Below are 20,438 nucleotides of genomic sequence, written 5' to 3' on the forward strand. Positions count from 1 at the left end.
GTATAGTTTAACTTCCTCCATTTCAATTTGTATCCCTTTTATTTCTTTTTCTTGCCTAATGGCTCTAAAGCTTCCAGGAATATATTGAATAGCAATGGTGATAGTGGGCATCTGTATCTGGTTCCGGATTTCAGTGGGAATGCTTCCAACTTTTTCCCATTCAATAGGACGCTGGCCATGGATTTGTCATAAAATTGCCTTGATTGTGTTGAGGAATGTTCCTTCTATACCCAATTTGCTTATAGTTTTCATCATGAAAGGGTGTTTTATTTTATCACATGCTTTCTCCGCATCTATTGAGATAATCATATGGTTTTTGTTCTTCAGTTTGTTAATATGATGTATCACATTGATTTATTTGTGAATGTTGAACCATACCTGCATATCAGGGGTAGGTAAGTCCCAGTTGATCTGGGTGAATGATCTTTCTGATGTGTTGTTGAAATTAATTGACTAGCACTTTGTTCAGGATTTTTGTGTCTATGTTCTTCGGGGAACTTGGTCTGTAGTTCTTTTTCTCTGTTGTGTCTTTTCTAGGTTTAGGAATTAAGGTGGTGCTGGCTTCATAGAAAGAATTTGGGAGGATTCCCCCCTCCTTTTCAATTGTTGTGAATAACCTGAGATGAATTGAAGTGAGTTCTTCTTTAAATGTCTGGTAGAATTCAGCAGTGAAGCCATCCAGTCCTCGGATTTTCTTTATTAGGATGGGGGCCTGTTTCAGTTGTGACTATTATCAATAGTGCTATGAACATTCCCTGTATACATTATATTTTGGTTAATATTTGTCACATACTTAGAAGAATTGCTTAGCCATGGAGTACATATTATTCAGCTTCCATAAGAATTAGAATAGTTTTCCAAAGTTATTGCATCAATGTATATTTCCTTAAGTAGTGTAATAAACTTCTGGTTGCTCCATATCCTTACAGAACACTTGTCATTAAAGTTTTCATCACTAACATCATTGTTTAAAATTTTAACCATTATGATGGCTAGGGTATCTCATTGTGCTTTTAAATTTCAGGTCCTTCATGACCTATGATGTTAAACATCTTTTCATTTGTTTACTGAAGGCCAGTAATTTTCATACTTTGGACCATGGTACAGTGTTGTGTTATGAGATCAGTTTTGTGGAAGACCAGTATTTGGAAAGCCTGAAATTGAATAGCTTAGAAGAAAGTAAATAATGGGCCGGCGCCGTGGCTCACTAGGCTAATCCTCCACCTTGCGGCGCTGGCACACTGGGTTCTAGTCCTGGTTGGGGTGCCAGATTCTGTCCTGGTTGCCCCTCTTCCAGGCCAGCTCTCTGCTGTGGCCAAGGAGTGCAGTGGAGGATGGCCCAGGTCCTTGGGCCCTGCACCCCATGGGAGACTAGGATAAGAGCCTGGCTCCTGCCATCGGATCAGCGCGGTGCGCCAGCCGCAGTGCTCTGGCTGCGGTGGCCATTGGAGGGTGAACCAACGGCAAAAGGAAGACCTTTCTCTCTGTCTCTCTCTCTCACTGTCCACTCTGCCTGTCAAAAAAAAAAAGTAAATAATGGTTATAAATATGATTTTGTGAAAGTTTTATGTCAATTTTGTTTTTATAAATATATAAGCACCATCAATTTTTTATTTATGTACATAATACATATCTCTTATTGCAAGCTATAAACCAAAAAGCTCATAGAACCTCATATTAGGCACTTAAAAAAAAACTTGATTAAGACTTAAAAGCCATTCCTACCTCATTGAGCAGAGTGTTAGGAGACAAAACTAAAAGCCGAGATAATGGAAATATTGTTCATGATGCTTTTGTCATCCTGGGAAGCTGGAAGCAAACCATTAACATGAAATGTGTAAAGTCTAACTAAAGCTCTTCATAGAATAATTGCAACATCCTTGTAACCAAATTAGAGAAGGCTGTCTTGACAGCAGTACACGGGGCAGTCAATCTTTTTTTTTTTTTTTTTTTAAGATTTTATTTATTTATTTGAGAGGTAGTTACAGACAGTGAGAGGGAGAGACAGAGAGCAAGGTCTTCTGTCCATTTGTTCACTCCCCAAATGGCTGCAACAGCCGGAGCTATGCCGATCCAAAGCCAGGAGCCAGGAGCTTCCTCTGGTCTCCCACAAGTATGCAGGGGCCCAAGGACTTGAGCCATCTTCTTACTGCTTTCCCAGGCCATAGCAGAGAGCTGGAGGGCAGTCAATCTTATATTCAAGGTCCTGGATCTCCAGACCTTCTTGAAAGGGAAGACTTCATTGGAAATTTGCATATTTCAAAAGCTCCTCAGGGAATGCCAGTAATGTGGCAATTTTGGGAACCACTTATTGAGAGTGGAGATTCTAGTGGATTTTGCTTAGCGTAAGGGAAAGTCTTTTGGAAGAGTTTTTCTAAGTGTGTGAAATTTTTTTTAACCTGGACACTCTAAAACTCATTGTATTTCAGCATAATTTCACCTAGTTTCTTTTACTCCATAAATTATTATTCTATAGCAATGAAAAACTCAGGCGAAACCATTTAATTAAGGAACTATTCAATACAATTTTAAGTAGTTAGAATGGAAATCAGGCAGCAGAGTTAATCTGCTTCTAATCCTCTGTATGCAGATTATAACTCCCTAATCCTCTGTTTCTCTGAACCTCTACTTGAATGGAACCCCACTTCAATGGAACCCCTAATGAGAATTGCATACATTTTCAATTATATAGTACTTTGGTGTCTTTGTCGCCAAAATTTGATGTATTTTGACATTTGTATGAAGTTAAATTTTGAAGCTTTATAAACTCTCTGGTTTCTGATTAACAGTTGGAATAAAATAAGTGTTAGTGTGATAAATATTAGCTATAACTATTAAGGAATAGTTAGAATCAATGAAGGGTTTTTTTACTTTTTTTGCCTTGAGGTAAGATTTATCCCATATAAGATTTGGTAGAATGAATTGCTTCCTTGAATAGCAGTATTACTTTCTATAGTAATTATAGGATTTTAAATGTCAGTGAGTTTTCTTTTTATGTGAATTTATGAATGTAATAAAGTACTTTTGACAATCTGATCAAATAAAGCAATATAAAATTTAATTATTAGATTTTTAGGCATTTTATGAAACAAATTGTCTCTATTGCCAGAATCATTTATGTAATTTAGAAAGTACAGAATTCTCTCAAATGTTTTATTCTGTTCTTAAAAATACAATAGCATGTTTTTTACATTTACACTATTAAAAAATCAAGCATAAAAAATCCAATGACATTTTAAATGAATAAAATCCCTACAACTTAGATAAAACTTCTGTTGATATTTTGGTGGATATTCTTGTAGACATACCAGAACATCTACACATACACAAGCACATGCCAACTTTTACATAAGGATATGAATATATTATATGATGCTCAATTTTTTTTCTATTTACTCTTCTGTTTCTATGTTAATAAATACAGATATTTGTAATCATTTTTATGATTGCATGTTTACACATTTGCACATTATGGTATATGCAAACAAGCACACACACCCCATAATTTATTTATCTACTCTCTTTTTGATGGGTACTTAGATTATACCTTTTTTTCCTCTGTTGTTTAGGTAGTTAACATCTTGGCAGATTAGTTATCTCAGATTTGCACAATTATCTTAGTAAGACAAATCCCTTCATCTGATTGCTGAGCCAAGGGATAATTTTTAATGTATAATTGCAAAGCTGGCTTTTGGAATTTTTGTCCCAGTTGGCAGCCTCATTAGCGAATTATAAGAGTGCATTTTTTTTTCACAAGTGTCCAATATTGGGTTTTATCTTAAAAATTGGCTGGTGTTCAAAATATATGTCATCATTTAAAAATTTTTATCTTTTTTATTATTAATGAAGTTCTACCTATTGGCAAGTGTTTATTGGCTGTGAGTATTACTTCTTGGTTAATTGCTTTAATCTTTTTTTTTAAAGATTTATTTTATTTATTTGAAAGACAGAGTTACAGAGAGAGGTAGAAACAGAGAGAGAGGTGTTCCATCCACTGGTTCACTCCCCAGTTGGCTGCAATGGCTGGAGCAGCGCCAATCCGAAGCCAGGAGCCAGGAGTTTCTTCCGGGTATCCCATGTGGGTCAGGGGTCCAAGGTCTTGGGCCATCTTCCACTGCTATCCCAGGCCATAGCAGAGAGCTGGATTGGAAGTAGAGCAGCCGAGACTCTAACCGGTGCCCATGTGGGATGCCAGCACTGCAGGCTTTACCCGTTACGCCACAGCGCCAGTCCTGTGGTTTTTAAAAAATTGTCCTATAAGAGATCTGTGAATATTGGGATATTGTCATTTATATTCCTGATTTATTTGATTTTACCTCTGCACATAGTGATTTTTAAATGAAATGATATTTATTTGGTTTTCTTAAATTTTTGTCACTAAAATTTTTTGATGTATCATTTTATAATTGTAAGCTTTTCTGTCATAGTTAAGAATGGCCTTTGTCATCACAAGCTTGCAGAAATACCTATATTTCCTTATGGTATTCTTCAAAACTTTCATCTATTTTTTGGGAGGCAGAAAGGTGGAGGGAGAACTACCAACTCTACTGGTTCATTCTTCAAATGCCTATAGGGGCTGGGACTGGATAGGGCAAAAGCAGGGAACCAGGAACTCAATCCAGATCTCCCACATGGGTAATGGAAATCCCGCTACTCAAACCATCTCTGCTGCTTCCCAGGTCTGTAGTTGTAGGGAGCTGGAGTTAGGAGCCAGAGCCAGCCACTGAACCCAGGTACTCTGATGTGGGATGCCAGCATCTTAGCCATTAAACAGTTGCCCTGGATTTACATTTTTTACATGATAATCTTTACTCCATTGTGGGATTTATGTTTAAGAAGCAGAAAGGTCAGAAGGCAATGCAGTTTTTACCCTAGGGGTAGCTAGTTGTCAGACTTCTGCAATTTCTAATCTCTTACTACTGATTTAAAATGACTCCCTTTATATTAAATTCTCTTTTATATTTGAATCCCTTTTAAGTGAGCTATTCCATTATAATGATCTGTCTACTTTTGAATAATTGTTACTGAGATTTTATTTCTGTGGTTTTACATTATCTTTAATACAGTAAATGTCCTTTCTTTATTCTTTTTCAGAATATCCATTTTTGCATTTTGACTTAATGAATCTTAAAATTGTCTAATTAAACTGTTAAAGGTACTGCTAGGTTATTCAATTGGGGTTGTTATAGATTGAGGGAAAATTGGCACCTTTATAATAATGAATATTTGTATTGAAGAAAAAGGTTTATTTCAGGATTTAAGTATTCTTTTATGTATGTTGATAAGATTTCATGTTTTCTTCAAATGAACTCTGGTCATTCTTAAAGCTTTTTCCTAGATATTTGAAATTATGGTTGTTGTTAATGGAATTTTACTCCTCCAAATATTCCTTAATTGTGAACACATAAGCTATTGACTTTTGTTTATTTTTCTTGTTACATCCAGACTCTTTAGTGAGCATGCCAATTTTTTTCCTAGTAATCTTTTGGTTCATTTTGGCCTCCTAAATTTTTATAAAGTGGTGCCCAGAAGACTAAGGAACTACTTTACTGTAGGATGTAATTTGAAATCAGTAGAGAATGGAACTTTAAATAGGACAAAGTTTATGGAATATGAACATCCAGGGAAGAGTGAATATGGGCCAATCCATATCACTGAAATATGTTAGGTTATTAATACTAGAATGAGTGAAGATGCTGTTGTTATGAGGTTAGCTAATATTCTGAGATATCCTTTGGTATTCCACTAATACTCTCCTGTGATTAATCTTTGGGAATTCTGTATTACTTGTGTAGGCAGGATAAAACTTCTCGGATGTCCCCCATGGCCAGGGCTGAAGCTGGAAACTCAATCCAGGTCTCCCACACGTTTATTAGGAACCCACTTACTTGAGCCATCGCCACTGCCTCCCAAGGTCTGCATTAGCCAGAGGCAGGTATCATACCTGGGCACTCTGATATGGGTTGTGGGCATCTTAACCACTAGGCTGAAGACCTACCCTTGAGTTTTTAAGTAAACTTGAAGTAGTACCTCCTTCCAGTAAGCAAAATGGGAGGGAAAGGGAGGAGGACTAAACTGACTCCAAGAATAGTCATGTGCCACGTTGTGAGTTCCAGGCTTGCTAATTTTTTCTAATACTCCACAAATAAAATATAACTTCTTTTATTGGTGTAAATAATCTTACTTTGTTCTTCCAACTATCTTGCTCCAACCATCTACCATACCAACCTCTGTCCCACCCAGTGGGTGTGTGTAAGGTGGCCTGATGATGCCATCTGGTGGCCACCTGGGGAACTTTGTGACCTAAGCTCTGTGTGTTGGACCTCTGCTCTGGCAGACCATGGGCATCAGCCTGGCCTGATGTCTTAGATGCCCGATCCAGGTTGGGGAACAGGTAGTTTATGCCTGCAGTGTCGACAGAGATGGAAGGGGGATCAACATCCACGTTCCGGGAAAGGCTGCTGGGAGGAGCTGGGAACAAGAGCAGGTAGAGAGCAAGGAACAGATCCAAGGAGACAAATCTACAAGGGACTTCCACCGGGAAATATTTAGAGAATACTCCTAAAGCAAAGCAAAGCAAAGCAAAGCAAGGGAAGGGACACATTTTTGTTTTTCTTAAATAAATGTGTTTTAATTATATTTTCTCATGAATTTAAAATCATTTATTTATTTGAAAGATAGAACAACAGAAAGAGGGAGAGAGAGAGAGAAAGAAAGAGACTTAGCTGTTGGCTGCAATAGCTAAATCTGGACCAGTCCTAAGCCAGGAGCCTGGAACTCCCTCTGGGCCTCCCACATGCGTGTCAGGGGCCCCAGCACTTGTGTCATCCTCTGCTGCTTTCCCAGTTATGTTAGCAGGGAGCTGGATGGGAAGTGGAATGGCCAGGACTCAAACTGGTACTCTGATGTGGGATGCCAGCATCACAAATGGTCCCTTAACTGGACAATGCCACAATGTTGGTCTGGAAGGGAGACATTCTTAATAGGAAAACTGGTTTGCATTCTGCTTCCGGCAAGGATCTGCTTAACTGTGGACATCTGGTCAGTTTTAACATCATCTTCAGAGGGTTCCTCATCTGCCTTTTTTTTCTCTCAATTTTTAAAAAAATTTCATTTCCGTGGCTTGAAACTCGGAGAATTCCACATAAAGCAAACACTAATTCATATTTCCTTTTTCTTTTCTTTCTCTTTCCCTCACACCTCATTCCTTATCTCCTTCTCTTCCTTCTAGTTCCTTCTCTCTCTCTCTCTCTCTCTCTCTGTCTCTCTGTCTCAAATTTTTGTTTTTGCATTATCAGGAACACTTCTATCTTTCCCTTCCTTTGTTCTGTTTGGGAGCCAAGACATCCTCATGGCTGCAGATCAACCCTGGAGAGTGCTTGTGGGTTTGCTTCCTGTGGAACAGGGAAGGCAGGGTCAGGGAAGTGAGGCACCTGGCAGGGATCAGAGTCCCCTTCCACTGCTCCCTGGCTCAGTCCTTACCTCCGCACAATTTCTTCATGGGTCTGCATTCAAGATGTCGGTCTCTTTAAATCACTGCCAGGCTCCCAACATGTAAACACTGCCTGGCACGCAGAAGCAGCTTTGTTAATATCTGTTGAGGGAATAAATGGGTATTCTCAGTGAGTAAGCAGATCCAGTGAGCCCAGTGAGTACGCTTGTGCCTTTTTATTCCATGGGATAATTTAAACATCAAGCGTGTTTCCAGCAGGAATTACTATTATTATTCTTTTATGTTTTAACCTCCCAATGGACAGTCTTTCAGAAAAATCAGAGATTGGTGAGCCAGATACTCTCTGTAACTGTCCTTTTTATGTTTCAAGCTCGTGTCTTTTATATACTTAAAGGCAGCAGTACCAAAAACATAGTAGCCAGCTTTTACCTGTTTTTGCATCTCAAATGCTTTTCCCCAAAAGAGAAGTTAAGGCAGTTAAATATTGTGGAAAAAAAGCAATTTGGAAACTATTCAGTTTTTGGACAAGGATTTTACTCTCTTTGTTTTTCTCTGTTTGCTGAATCTCTTTTGCATGACAAATTCTCGGTAACAATGGAGAAATATTTATTCCCTGTATGGAACTCAGTGGAGAGAAAATGTTAGACTTGCTTAATCCCTTTCAGAAATGTGCCCTTACTCATGATCCTCCCCAGATCTGGAGATGAGGCAGGCTTTTTTCCCCTATGGTTTCTCAGTGCTGTCATGTGAGAATTTTCTGGAGATTAAAAAAAATTTTTTTCTTCCTACTTTCCTTTCTCAAAGTTGAGAATTTCCAAAGTATCTCACATATCTCTGTGATCTTAAAGAAATTTTTTTTTTTTCCTCACATCAGTGCCAAGGCAAAAGTAAAATGAATTACGAGTGAGCTTGAAGTAAGACAGCCACCGTGATCAGTGGGTGTTCTACTGTGATGGTGTAATAGACCAAGGTTAGTTGGTGAGGGTGTGGCACAGCATTCCACATCAGCAGCAAGATGTCTTGCTCCTCATGATTTTGGTGGCTTCTGGGGGTGGGAAGGCAGGTGTGTAATCTGTTCATCGGCCCCATGGACTGACAGGCTGCTAGGGATGGGAAAAGCATGGCTCAGCCTTAGAGCCAGAGGGTCCTCAGGCTGAGTCCTGGCAGAGTCTCGGACTGACAGGGTGACTTGGAAAAAAAGAAGCAACGTCTCAGAACCCGAGCTTACCTTTCTGCAAAGTGGAAATAAAGATGGGCCTGGAAGGGCAGTGGTGAGGCCTGGCGGTAGTGCCCGGCCGGTGTTAATTCCTCAGGTGTTCATTATGGTCCCGGTATCCACTGTTCTCTGCGTCTCTCTCCTTAGGTACCTTGGCATCACGAGGCCCCTCACCTACCCCGTGAGGCAGAATGGGAAATGCATGGCAAAAATGATTCTGTCCGTGTGGCTTCTCTCGGCCTCCATCACGTTGCCCCCGCTCTTCGGCTGGGCTCAGAACGTGAACGACGACAAAGTGTGCCTGATCAGCCAGGATTTCGGCTACACGATTTACTCCACGGCCGTGGCCTTCTACATCCCCATGTCCGTCATGCTCTTCATGTACTACCGCATCTACAAGGCCGCCAGGAAGAGCGCCGCCAAGCACAAGTTCCCCGGCTTCCCCCGTGCGCAGCCCGGCAGCCTCCTCTCCCTGAACGGCATGGTGAAGCTGCAAAAGGAGGTGGAAGAGTGTGCGAACCTTTCGAGACTCCTCAAACACGAAAGGAAAAACATCTCCATCTTCAAGCGGGAGCAGAAGGCGGCCACCACGTTGGGGATCATCGTGGGGGCCTTCACCGTGTGCTGGCTGCCCTTCTTCCTCCTCTCCACAGCCAGACCCTTCATCTGCGGCACTGCCTGCAGCTGCATCCCGCTCTGGGTGGAGAGGACATGCCTGTGGCTGGGCTATGCAAACTCTCTCATTAACCCTTTTATATATGCCTTCTTCAACCGGGACCTGAGGACCACCTATCGCAGCCTGCTCCAGTGCCAGTACCGGAATATCAACCGGAAGCTCTCGGCCGCAGGCATGCACGAGGCCCTGAAGCTTGCCGAGAGGCCGGAGAGATCCGAGTTTGCGCTGTAAGGTCCCTTACTGTTATTTATCCCTCTCGCCCCCTCACCCCCTTTATGCAGCTCCTCGGGGGCACATCGTAGGACATTCCCGAACCAGTAGCTAGAAGCACATCTGATTTGAATTTGAATTCAGGATAGCATAGTCTCCTGTTCCCCAGTCAGTAAGTTTCAACAGCCAACGTGCTTAGATGGATTGGAAGACCAGACTGATTTGCTGATGAATTGCAGTAGTTGTAAGTGAAACAAGGAGGGTGGTGACACCTTCCATCCATTTTCTGTAAAAAGTATACAAATCGGTCCTCATAGCCAAATTCCTGCAGCGTTATCACTTGCTGTTGTTCTTCTATGCAGCAAAACTCTTGATGGCCTTGACCTTCTTTGATAGGAGGAAGCAGAACTGGTCTTTCCAGTGTGCATTTGTATTCACGCAGGCTAAATAGGAGCAGCATGGGCGAATGGCAGGGTTGCTCTGGGGAGATGCTAGAGTTGGACAAGGTCTTCAAAGGCACGGGAGCATTTGAGTAGTGCTGCCCACCTTCCTGGCAATTGAGAACAGGTCCAAAATTGTTTAGCGTGTCTGGGTCTTGGTGACTTTCCAGGAAGCAATTGCAGTGGAGTGTTGGGATCTGTAAAGCCATGGTAGTGATAAGGACATGGAAGCTCGATAAATAACCCGCACATTAACAAATCTGGCATCGTCAAGAGGGAAGGATATAGAATGGTCCTTAGAGCTGTGTGTTTGAAAGTCGAGGGAAAAGAAAAGTCAGAGTGAGAAGATGGAAGGTACTGTGTGAGAGAGCAGGTTGGTGCTGGGCATGAGCCAGAGAAGGGAGGTGTGCCTCACTGGCCCTGGCAGGAAAGAATGGGCCAGAGAAGCAGGGACCACCCTGGATGAGAGGGCCCCTCCCTCTCCGGATTGAGGAAGCTACTGAGACTTGGGGAGCGAGATATCCCACACTTAGCTGGTGTCACCCCTAAGCCTCAGCCCTGTGTGAGCTGAATCCTAGCAGTGCACATTTAATACACTGTTATATATATATATATATAATATATATTATGTTGTATATATAATGTTATATATACTGTATATATAATGTTATATATACTGTTTCATATACTGGAGTGCCTTTAATGTACAACCCAAGTTGTAAGACTACAGCTACACTTATTCTTGAGTGGGATGTGGCTTCATAGGTATTCATTTTTACTTCTGTTATCATCTATGCTGTTTTATACAAGTGTAATTGTTCACAGTATAAAAAGTAGCATTTAGGGGCCAGTGCTGTGGCACAGTAGGTTAATTCTCTGCCTGCGATGCCGGCATCCCATATGGGTGCCGGCTGCTCCTCTTCCAATCCAGCTGTCTGCTATGGCCTGGAAAAGCAGTGGAAGATGGCCCAAATGCTTGGGACCCTGCACTCATATGGGAGACACGGGAGGGGCTCCTGGCTCCTGGCTTTGGATTGGTATAGCTCTGGCCATTGTGGCCACTTGGGGAGTAAACCAGCAGATGGAAGACCTTTCTCTCTGTCTCTCCTGCTCACTTTCTGTAACTCTACCTCTCAAATAAATAAATAAAATCCTAAAAAGAGTAGCATTTAAAAATGTAATTCTAGAATATATACTATGAGCTACCACAGAAATCTTTCCATAATATTCTACTGCATTGACCACTAGTATCTGACTATGAGATTGTGAATTCCTTCAGGGAATGAACCATGTCAGATATGTATTTGGGGGACTCTAATAGAGTGCCTGACCCCTAATAGATGATAAATAATAGAGATGATTGCTAATAATGATTGACTACTTACTACATGCCACCTACGATATAGGTGAGTCTAGCAGTTCTGGTTTCCTGGAGAATAACCTGAAGCACAGGAACATAAAAGTAAGTGACCTGAGATCACATGGCCCCTAATTGGTAGATGTGATGTGAATTACCCTGATGCACCTGCTGTTACCCTTATCATTTTGCTACTTTTCAAATGATTTCAGTCTGCACACAATGAGGAGCTGCTGAACATGTTTGAGCTGGGGACTGAAGCCATTAGCTCTCCAAGAAGACAACTGGGATGACCCATAAACTCTGTCAGTTTCGTTTATAGACTTAACTGCACTATGGGAGGACACCTCCTAGGCAGTCTTAGTAGTTTCTCAGATGCAGGACATAAGGCCAGGATATTGATAGAGTTTTAGGGCATGGGCTGGGCACTTTTATGTTGTAGTACTTGTGAAGACTGGGCAGAGCTTATGACATAATAGCTTTAGATCAATGGGTACAGCATGTTGAGGGCTTTGAAGCAAGCATTGATGAGCTAGCTATTAGTCTTGATAAATGAGTCCTTTGAGTTGATACACAGTCTTACCTTTGGGAAGCAACTGTTTGCTGGACGAAGCAAGCAGATTATTTTGCTAGGACTCAGGAATGTGTAGCATAGGAAAAAAGAGGCATGCTGGTTTTAGGAGTAGCGTGCTGAGGGCTGGGTTGGAGGAAAGTCTCTGGCACTAGTGAGAAGGGCAGACATAAGGGAAAGACAGGTGGCAAGGAGTCTAGTTATGCAGCCAACATATAAACCAGGGCAGAAAATCTTGCACCAGAAACCATCACTGTACTTGCATGCATTCTACTCTAAGCACTTGAGAACAACTTCACTGATTATCTTAGTTAATTCACAAATTGTTCAGCTTGCAAAATTATAATTTTTAAAATATAACCCTAATAGTCTTTTCAGTTCAAAACAATATTGATCATATTTACTGAGTGTTCACTGTCAGATCCTACACAAGCACCGTGTGCAAATTATATTACTGAACACCCAGTTCTTTATGATTGGTTGTTTTTCTTTATCTTCATTCCAAAGATAAGAACACAGGTTTGGTGAGGTTGAATAATTTTCCCACAGTCATACAGATAAAGAAGGTTAGGGCTGCATTTAAGCTCAAGATGTCTGTGTTCCAAAGTGCTTTTAACTTCCGTTCTACTGTGCTTTTTAGAAAAATAAATCAGCTAACATAAAGTCCAAGGGCATTGCCTTTGTATCTTTCCTTAGTACAGAGGTTTGGATTTTTTTTTCCCCTGTGAGTCGAACTTGGAGATCAGCAAGCTTACTGTGAAGGGCCACATAGTTAACTGTTTCCAGTTTGCATAGTCATCTGTTGATAGTGCTCATCTCTGCCCTTTTCTTTGACATTAAAAAGATGGATATGACTATACCAATACAACTTTGTTTACAAAAAGAGGCAGGCAGCTGGATCTGGCCTACAGGCTATACTCTGCTGTTCTCTGATCTAAGAATATTACTATCCCTCTCATATCTTTTTCAGTTTTAATTTATAATGATAAAATGTTCAAATCTTTTAGGGTGACTTAAAATATCCATCAACTTTAGGAAATTTCTAATGATAAAGCTATTCTATTAAATTGAAATAGCTGCTGTTTTTCTAACTCTGTATCAGGCAGTTTTTGCATCAGTACCAATATTGGAAGAGTTATCTTTCATCGCCATTTGTATAACTGTTGTGCATTGACAAGGATATAGAAAATATATGATGTCTTTTCTGGCCTTGTACATACATGTCTTTAGGAGAAACCATACATAAACATGTACACATGCCACAAGGGTAGGAAACATCACATATTGCAAGCTAATCCCCAGTGCAGTAGCATTAGGAGATGGGGCCTTAGGAGGAGATTAGGTCATGAGGGCAGGGCCCTCATGAATGGGATTAGTGCCCTTAATGGAAGAGGCCCAAGGGAGCTTGTTCATGCCTTCTGCTATGTGAGGATACAACTAGTAGGTACCATCTATGAAGCAGAGAAAGACCCCTCACCAAACCTGAAATCTTGTGATGTGTTGATCTTGGATTTCCCAGCCTCTGCATTTCTCTTGTTTATAAGCTACCCTGTTTAAGGTATTTTGTTATGACAGCCTAAATGGACTGGGATGTATGAACACCTACCCTTTTGGTAAAATGTAAAAATGAAAGCAGGAAAAGCTATAGGATTTGAAGGAGAGGAAAATTACTCAGAGTTGACGCTAATGCTCTGTGATGAGCAGCAGATCCTGAGGCTATGGGCTTGAAATGTCTAGGAAGGTGGTCAAGGTGTTTATAGCTGAGTGGCAGCAGAAGTGGTATCCCGTGTGAAGGGCATCATTTTATGTAAAGACACCAATGTTGGAGCCTATAAAATGGACAGCCTACACGAAGCTAAACACTGGAGTGAGGGGAGAGTTTGAGACCAGGGTAGAAAGGTAGATTGAGACAAAATTATGAAGAACCCTTAATGCTAGCTCCAAGAATTTGGAGACAGGTGATTCTCAGCCAGGAGTAATTTTGCCTTCTTCCTACCCTGAGAATTTGGTAATTCTGGAGGCATTTTTCTTGTCACAACTGGGAGGGAATCGTGCTGCTGGCACCTGCTAGGTGGAGGTCAGGGTTGCCTCTGAAGACCTACGGTGCACAGGTCAGCCATTTACGACAAAGAATTACCCAGGCCACAATGCTACATCTGAAAAACCTTGGTCTAGGCAATAGGACGTCATCAGTGAGTCAGTACATGCAGAGGAATGGAGTCATCAACATGGTGAAGACTGAGTGGTGTTGTGGGATGGACCAGAAGGTAGAGAATGGAGGTAGATGGTCTTCACTGGCTTTTTCGAGATCTTTTGTGGATCTACTAAGTACCAGGCAAAGTGCCAGGCATAGTAAGGGTATAAAGATGAGTGACAGTCCTCAGCTCTGGAAACTCGTAACTCAGTGGGCTGGGGTAGCTATACAGGTGTTGGCGGTAGTGAGTAAAGGATTTGAAAGCAGAATAAGAACCTCCATAATCCTCACTCTGCAGTTTCATTCAAATAAATGCAAGTTGGGTACCCTAAAAAACTCATAACTACCATAACTACTGGGTGTGAAAGACATAACCAGTCTCTGGAAGAATTACAAAGGGTGTCTAATTCAGAGCTCACAGCAAGTCTGAGTCCTTTGCGCCTCTACCTGTCTGTCTAGCTTTTGCTTATCTCATGGCCACCCTCAAGTCTCTGGGCTCCTCCCTGTAGTTGCTCCAGCCCTTTATTCCCCCTGGCTGCTTGCGTTCTAGTCCTTTTGTCTTTTGCTCTTGGATCTGCCTTCTTGACTCTACTCTTTGTCCTACAAAGAAGCTTGCTTTCTTCCCCATGTAAACACTCTACTAGACCATGTATGCTGCTTCCAAACATTTACCTGTTTCTTCCCATTTTCATTTTCTTTTTTTTTTTTAAAGATTTTTATTTGAAAGGCAGAGTTACAGAGAGAGGGAGACACACACCCGAGAGAGAGAGAGAGAGAGAGAGAGAGAGAGGGAGGGAGAGGGAGAGAGAGAGAGAATCTTCCATCCATTGATTCACTCCCCATATGGCCACACACTGGATCAGGAAAGACAGGAGCCAGGAGCTTCATCTGCATCTCCCAAGTGGGTGGAAGGGGTCCAAGCACTTGGGCCATCTTCCCAGGAGCATTAGTAGGGAGCTGGAGCAGAAGCAGAAATGGAGCAGCAGCCAAGTCATAAATCAGAGCCCATGTGGGATGCTGGCATCCTAGTGGGCAGCTCAACCCACTGTGCCAGGATGCTGGCCTCCTCTCATTTTCTTGATCAGCATAAACGGAGCTGCAGGAGTCCAGCAGGCACTTGAGAATTTTCCTTGAGGACAACAGAGTAAATGGGGGTGGGGGGATGCTATGAGTACTTTTGCACTGGTAATTGTAATTCATTAGTATCAATTTTAATCTTTTTTACCTTTTCACAAGAATACAAATACTGGCAATACCAAACTAAATGTGATAAACTGATATAAGCAGACAGTCTTTTTCTTTTGGAATTTGGTGACTTAACCTGTAGATTTGCTTTCAATTGCCATAAATTTTAAGTATGACATTTTGATGCTTCAGGGTCTTTGACACCATTTATGACTCCTGTTGAAAAGCAATTTTAAAATACTACCACATTGAAAGAATTGCATGAAATAGTTTTGAAGTAGCTCTTCCTTTCCTCTTCCTCTTTTCTCCTTGGTGACTGAATTGTCTTTGTTTTCAAAGTGCCTTTTACAATCCCTGTCGATTGCAGCCGTTCATAGCAGCGACTCGTAGCAGAGTAACCTTGGATTTCTGCCATGGATTCTGTCGATATGCAGCTCCAGGGTTTGTGCTGAACCTTTGGAGTTCAGGGCGAATTTCATCCTTTTTAAATGGAAACCAATAATGTTTTGGGAAAAAAATGAAATGAGATTGATCTCACAGGAAATTAGGAAGAAACAACAAGCCCTTGAAACCCGGAGTGGCTGCAGAGGACATTGTCTTAAAGACAGAAACAAATGTTTGCCATTTTTTCATTGATGTTTTTTTTTCCCCACAGTGGTATGGCCCTCATCATTAACTAGCTGGAACTCAGCACTTTATTCTTATGAAATCATTAACTGATAATAGTAAGAGCTAATTTTCTTCTTGCTTTACAATGACCTACATTTTAACTTTGTGGTGTCTCTTTAAAGTAGGAAAGGTAGGTGATTGCCCTCTTTTGCTTTTTCTAATAGAGATAGATAATAACTATGCATCGCACAATATAAAACCAAGCAGTACAGAGGAATGTAGAAGAAAGAGGAGGTTTGTAAGGGGTATAATTCTAAGGATGAAAATGTCCAAGGTGGAAATCATGAAGGAGGTGGTATGTGAGGTGGGTGCTGAATAACCAGTAGAATTTTTACAGGAAGGGATGGGGGTGGAGGTGGAGTGGGGACTGCTTGTGGTAGAGGGGTCATAGCTGAGGAAGGGGTGAGGCTGAGGATCCTGGGGCATGTCTTTAGGAATATGGGGAAATTGGAAAGATTGGGGGGCAGCTGCAGGGCCACATGGACACTGGGGTAGGCAGGGAGATGAGGGTTTCTGAGCAGGAGTGAGGCCAGGCTGCTGCATGCATGGTATATGGAGGGCCTCGCTGCAGGAGATGGGAGATGGGTTAGGTGGAGAACCTCAGAGAGCGGTCTCAGGTCAGGGGGGCCTGCACTAGGAGGGTAGCATTCAGACTAGGAAAAAAGTGTCTGAGATGTGTGGGAGTTGGAATCCCCAGACCACTGCAGCCAGCTGGAAGGTAGGTGGAAAGGAGAGGGAGGTGGAGCTGTGGCAGAGGCCTGGAGATCAGGAGAGCTTGTGGAGGCCCTGGGCCAGGAGTCGGTGTTGATGGAGCACAGCTGGGACACCGCCTGGTTCCATTCTCACTCCCAGATACCCAGGAGCCTGCAGTGCTGGGTCTGGGCTGAAGAGTAGCAGCTGACCTTAGGCACTATTGTATGAGGTTGGGGAACAGAGGCTGCGTCTTTCGGGGAAATAGGCCCTTTCTCCAAGGAGATCCTTCTGTTGAATCACCCATCTGAAGAGCCAGCCAGGCTGTCTTTGGAGGGGGACACCAGATGAGGAGGAACAGGACCGGGGTTGGCAAGGCTGAGACTGGGAGCATAGTCCCAGGTCTGGGCAGTGTGGTAAGTCAAGGACCACACAGGTGCAGAGATCAGACTCATGACTCACACCAAGAGAAAGGACTCTGCAGGGGGAAGTGTGGGGAGGAGAACTGGTCTCTGCACAGGGAGTTTACTATCATACTCCTTCCTTGGTGAAGAGGAGACTGCTTCTCAGTAGTAGTCATTCTTCTTTTCCAGGAGGGTAAGTGCTGTAGTATTTTGCAAGGATTTTTGGGAGCAAAGTCATTTTTGGCTTCAGCTGTATTATGAAAGTAAATTTCTAAATGGGTGATTTGGGGCTGATTTGCAAATATATTAAGTAAGGGCTTGGCAACATGTAGACATCATAAAATTTATGAAAAGAGCTACAGCACTTTTTCTTTCCCTCTGGAGGTGCTCGTAAACCCTTAGAAGCCACAAATGATTCAAATTACTGACTGCTGTAAAAAATTAAATCCACCCACCACAAAATGAAAACTCACATTTATGGTTCTGCTAAATCATTTTCCTCTCTCTCTCTCTCTTTCTCTTCTCTTTGTCTTCTCTCTTTCTTTATAGACAAAACTCTGACTACTGTAGAAAAAAAGGTCATGATTCATGATCAAAGCGGAATCATGGAGATGAAATAAACAAGGCAAAACAGGTGGAAACAGAAGGAAATCATTTGCCAAGACTGCAGAATGGAAAGCGGCTCCCGTCCTTTCTGGGGATGGTTAAGATGTGACAAGCAGGGTGATCTGTTGTACAAAGTCTTTTACGAGGGAGATGGTGAGCTCTCCTTTTGTTGTGGATCAGTGCTCTTGTGTGCAAATGCAAACAGTTCTCTGTGCCAGGCAGCCAGTTCATCTCAGCACTAAGCACACTAGCAGAACTGAGTTCCAGAAGGGAAGCGGTTTCTGGTGCTTTGTGTCATGTCCACACCCATGCCAGTGGGAGAAAGTGCCAGTGCACACGCCCCCTGCTTCCGAGTCAGGCATCATTCATGAGACAGAATGTATTTAGTTGTATGACAGAAGGGCGTTTCTCCAAGCAAACCCCAGTAAGCATAGTGTTGAACATGTTGCATGTCCATGTTAGAAAACAGAATGCAGTCATCAGCTAATACAAACGACTTCCCAGAGCAGTGTTTGTTTAAAGCTTCTGTCAAATAGTTTGGCTTTTCTGCAGGGTACCTGTGATCTCCCAGCAACCTCCTTTCATGTTATGGTGTAACTCAGGAACAGACCTCGGGATGGAGAGAAGGATAAAACTCGAGAAAAGCTTTTCCTGGGCTCACACTTGGAGGGGTTCCTGAGAGGTGAAGGGGATTCCTTCTTTGAGGATTTGTTTTGTCAAATGGAGAGCGATTGCGACCTCACTGCACTGTATGGTAACATGATTGTTGGCATATTTGTGACTCCAGTTCATACAAGGGAGCTGCGGACCCCCAGGCTGGCCCACGGCTCCCTCTTGTGAGAAAGTAATGGGGTGTCCACGAGTGGCTGTGGTGCTCCCGGCGATGGAGCGGGCACCCGCTCATCCTCACTGGGCAGCCTGCGTTGCCTCCATCGTGTGAATTGTTGGGCATCTGGAGTCTCCTGGGAAGAGCTCCAGAATCCCATTTTGTTTCTTCTGAAGAATCTGTTTTTTGTGTTCCTTGTATCTTATATCAAGTTTGTGTCTGGGTAATTCTGTCCCCTGACACCCCTCTACCCCAACCACCACTACCACCAAAAAAGAAAAAGTGGCCGACATTAAGAACGGGTAAGGAAATGGGAATGGTCCCACACGGGTAGTGTATTTTTTACAAAATGGTTCTGTGTAGTAAATAGCAGCAAAGGCGGCAGAAAGACAGGAGGTCAGAAGAGTACCTATAAGTGTAAGGGGAGAAATGAATGACAATCTTCATTTGATAAAAGAGAACTGGAAGAGAATATTATTTTCCTACAATAAAGGAAGTGGTCCTCTCATGGGAATCGGTGCAATTCCAGCCTGGATTATGGACTTCTTCCAGCTGTTACTGACATTGCTTCGTGCCAGAGGCAGGGAAGAGCTGCTTTCCAAGAGGGGCGGTGGGCACTGTCCTTTCAGACAAAGCTTGTGCAAATTCCCAAACCACAGATTTGCTAAAGTGACTGTGTGTAAACTTATATTCATAATTTAAATGATGAATTATGGTCAGATACATGTTGTTAAATTTGAAAATGTTTTACTACATTACATCAAATAAAGTTTATTTGTAGCTGTAATAAAGGAACTTAAGTAATGCTTTCCAGTTAAAGGTCTGATGTCCTACATGTTGCTCTTCCCAGAACTGCACAAGGGCACAGTTTCCCAGTCTGCCCAAATCCTAACAGGTAGCTGATGGTTCTGTACTTAATGACATCTTGCCATGAGGAGTCGTCCATATAGTAAGTTTTTATTTTTTAAGCAGTGTTCATTTCTGGTTCTGATGAGTGGGCATTTACTGGGCTCCTTTTATGTTCAGCACTGGAAACATCAACAGAGATGGTCTGGTGTAGGCTTTACTGTTCAGGAATTTGCCATCAGGCAGAAGGCAGGTACATCTCCCTCCAACTGTCACAATGCAAGATAGCGAGTGCTGGGGTAGGTTGCAGGGAGTGACAGTTTTCTTTTCTGTAGTCTGACACAGGGTGTTAAGATGAGTTGGACTGATTTAGGTTTTAAAATGTGTTTAATTTTTTATTAAGACTTTAGTTATTCAAATTGACTTTTTTTTTTTCCTGACTTGAATGGCTGAGTATTGAATTCTCTGCTTCATTCTGGCTATAGCTTCATGTGTATGCTGTGCTTGAAATGTATTGCAGCCAAATGAAAGGAAAAAGTAGAAACTGAAAGGAAATGAGAAAAGTAGCAGTCAATTAATAGGTTTCCCATGTGACACAGTCTGTGCCAACAGTACAGCTTTGAACTAAGATGAGAAAATCTTTGAAAGAAACATATTATGTGTGTGTGTGTGTGTATGTATATATGTGTTATGATTGCTCAGGCAAGAATGCCTATTATGACTAATCTCTCTTCTCACTTTAGGGTATCAGCTGTCATCCTTTGACAAGGCTGGGTGCTGGGAGATGGTGCTTGGAAGAGATAATTGAATCACTGTTGCTTTAGTGTTTAGTGCTATTCTGTAAATAGGAAACAGGAGGCACTCACGCAGTTCCTAGGTTTTCTGGAAACCGCTTCGTAACTCTTGTAGCGTTTACCACAATGTCATGGGCTGGCAATGCTTCTCTATGTGTTTGGTGATGATATTTTTGTACAGCTTTGTTAGATTCGTCAACTGCAGGCATGAGACCAACAATATGAATTTAAAATGCTGGCAATTTTCAGGTATTTTATGTTACTAATCACCATCTGGAGATGGTGGGAATTTTCCTTTCAG

At 42.1% G+C, this 20,438-nt stretch overlaps 1 protein-coding gene across 3 annotated transcripts in view; it reads left to right on the top strand.

Moving 5' to 3' along the window:
• Positions 1-20,438, top strand: part of HTR7 (5-hydroxytryptamine receptor 7) — a 124,048-nt gene that overhangs the window by 80,968 nt on the left and 22,642 nt on the right. Inside the window, exons 2-3 of one of the 3 annotated variants that reach the window (XM_002718503.6) lie at positions 8,817-9,572; positions 17,615-19,288. The exons of 1 other annotated variant lie outside the window; for it this stretch is intronic. In XM_002718503.6, coding sequence (XP_002718549.3) covers positions 8,817-9,572; positions 17,615-17,657 — 799 coding nt within the window. In that variant the 3' untranslated portion in view covers positions 17,658-19,288. Of the gene's footprint in view, positions 1-8,816; positions 9,573-17,614; positions 19,289-20,438 lie in introns of those variants that run through there. One more of the 3 variants, XM_008270184.5, reaches the window with a different exon arrangement.

The sequence above is a fragment of the Oryctolagus cuniculus genome, chromosome 15 (genome assembly GCF_051225735.1).
Source record: "Oryctolagus cuniculus isolate XC-2025 breed Fujian yellow rabbit chromosome 15, ASM5122573v1, whole genome shotgun sequence".
Lineage (NCBI taxonomy): Eukaryota > Metazoa > Chordata > Mammalia > Lagomorpha > Leporidae > Oryctolagus > Oryctolagus cuniculus.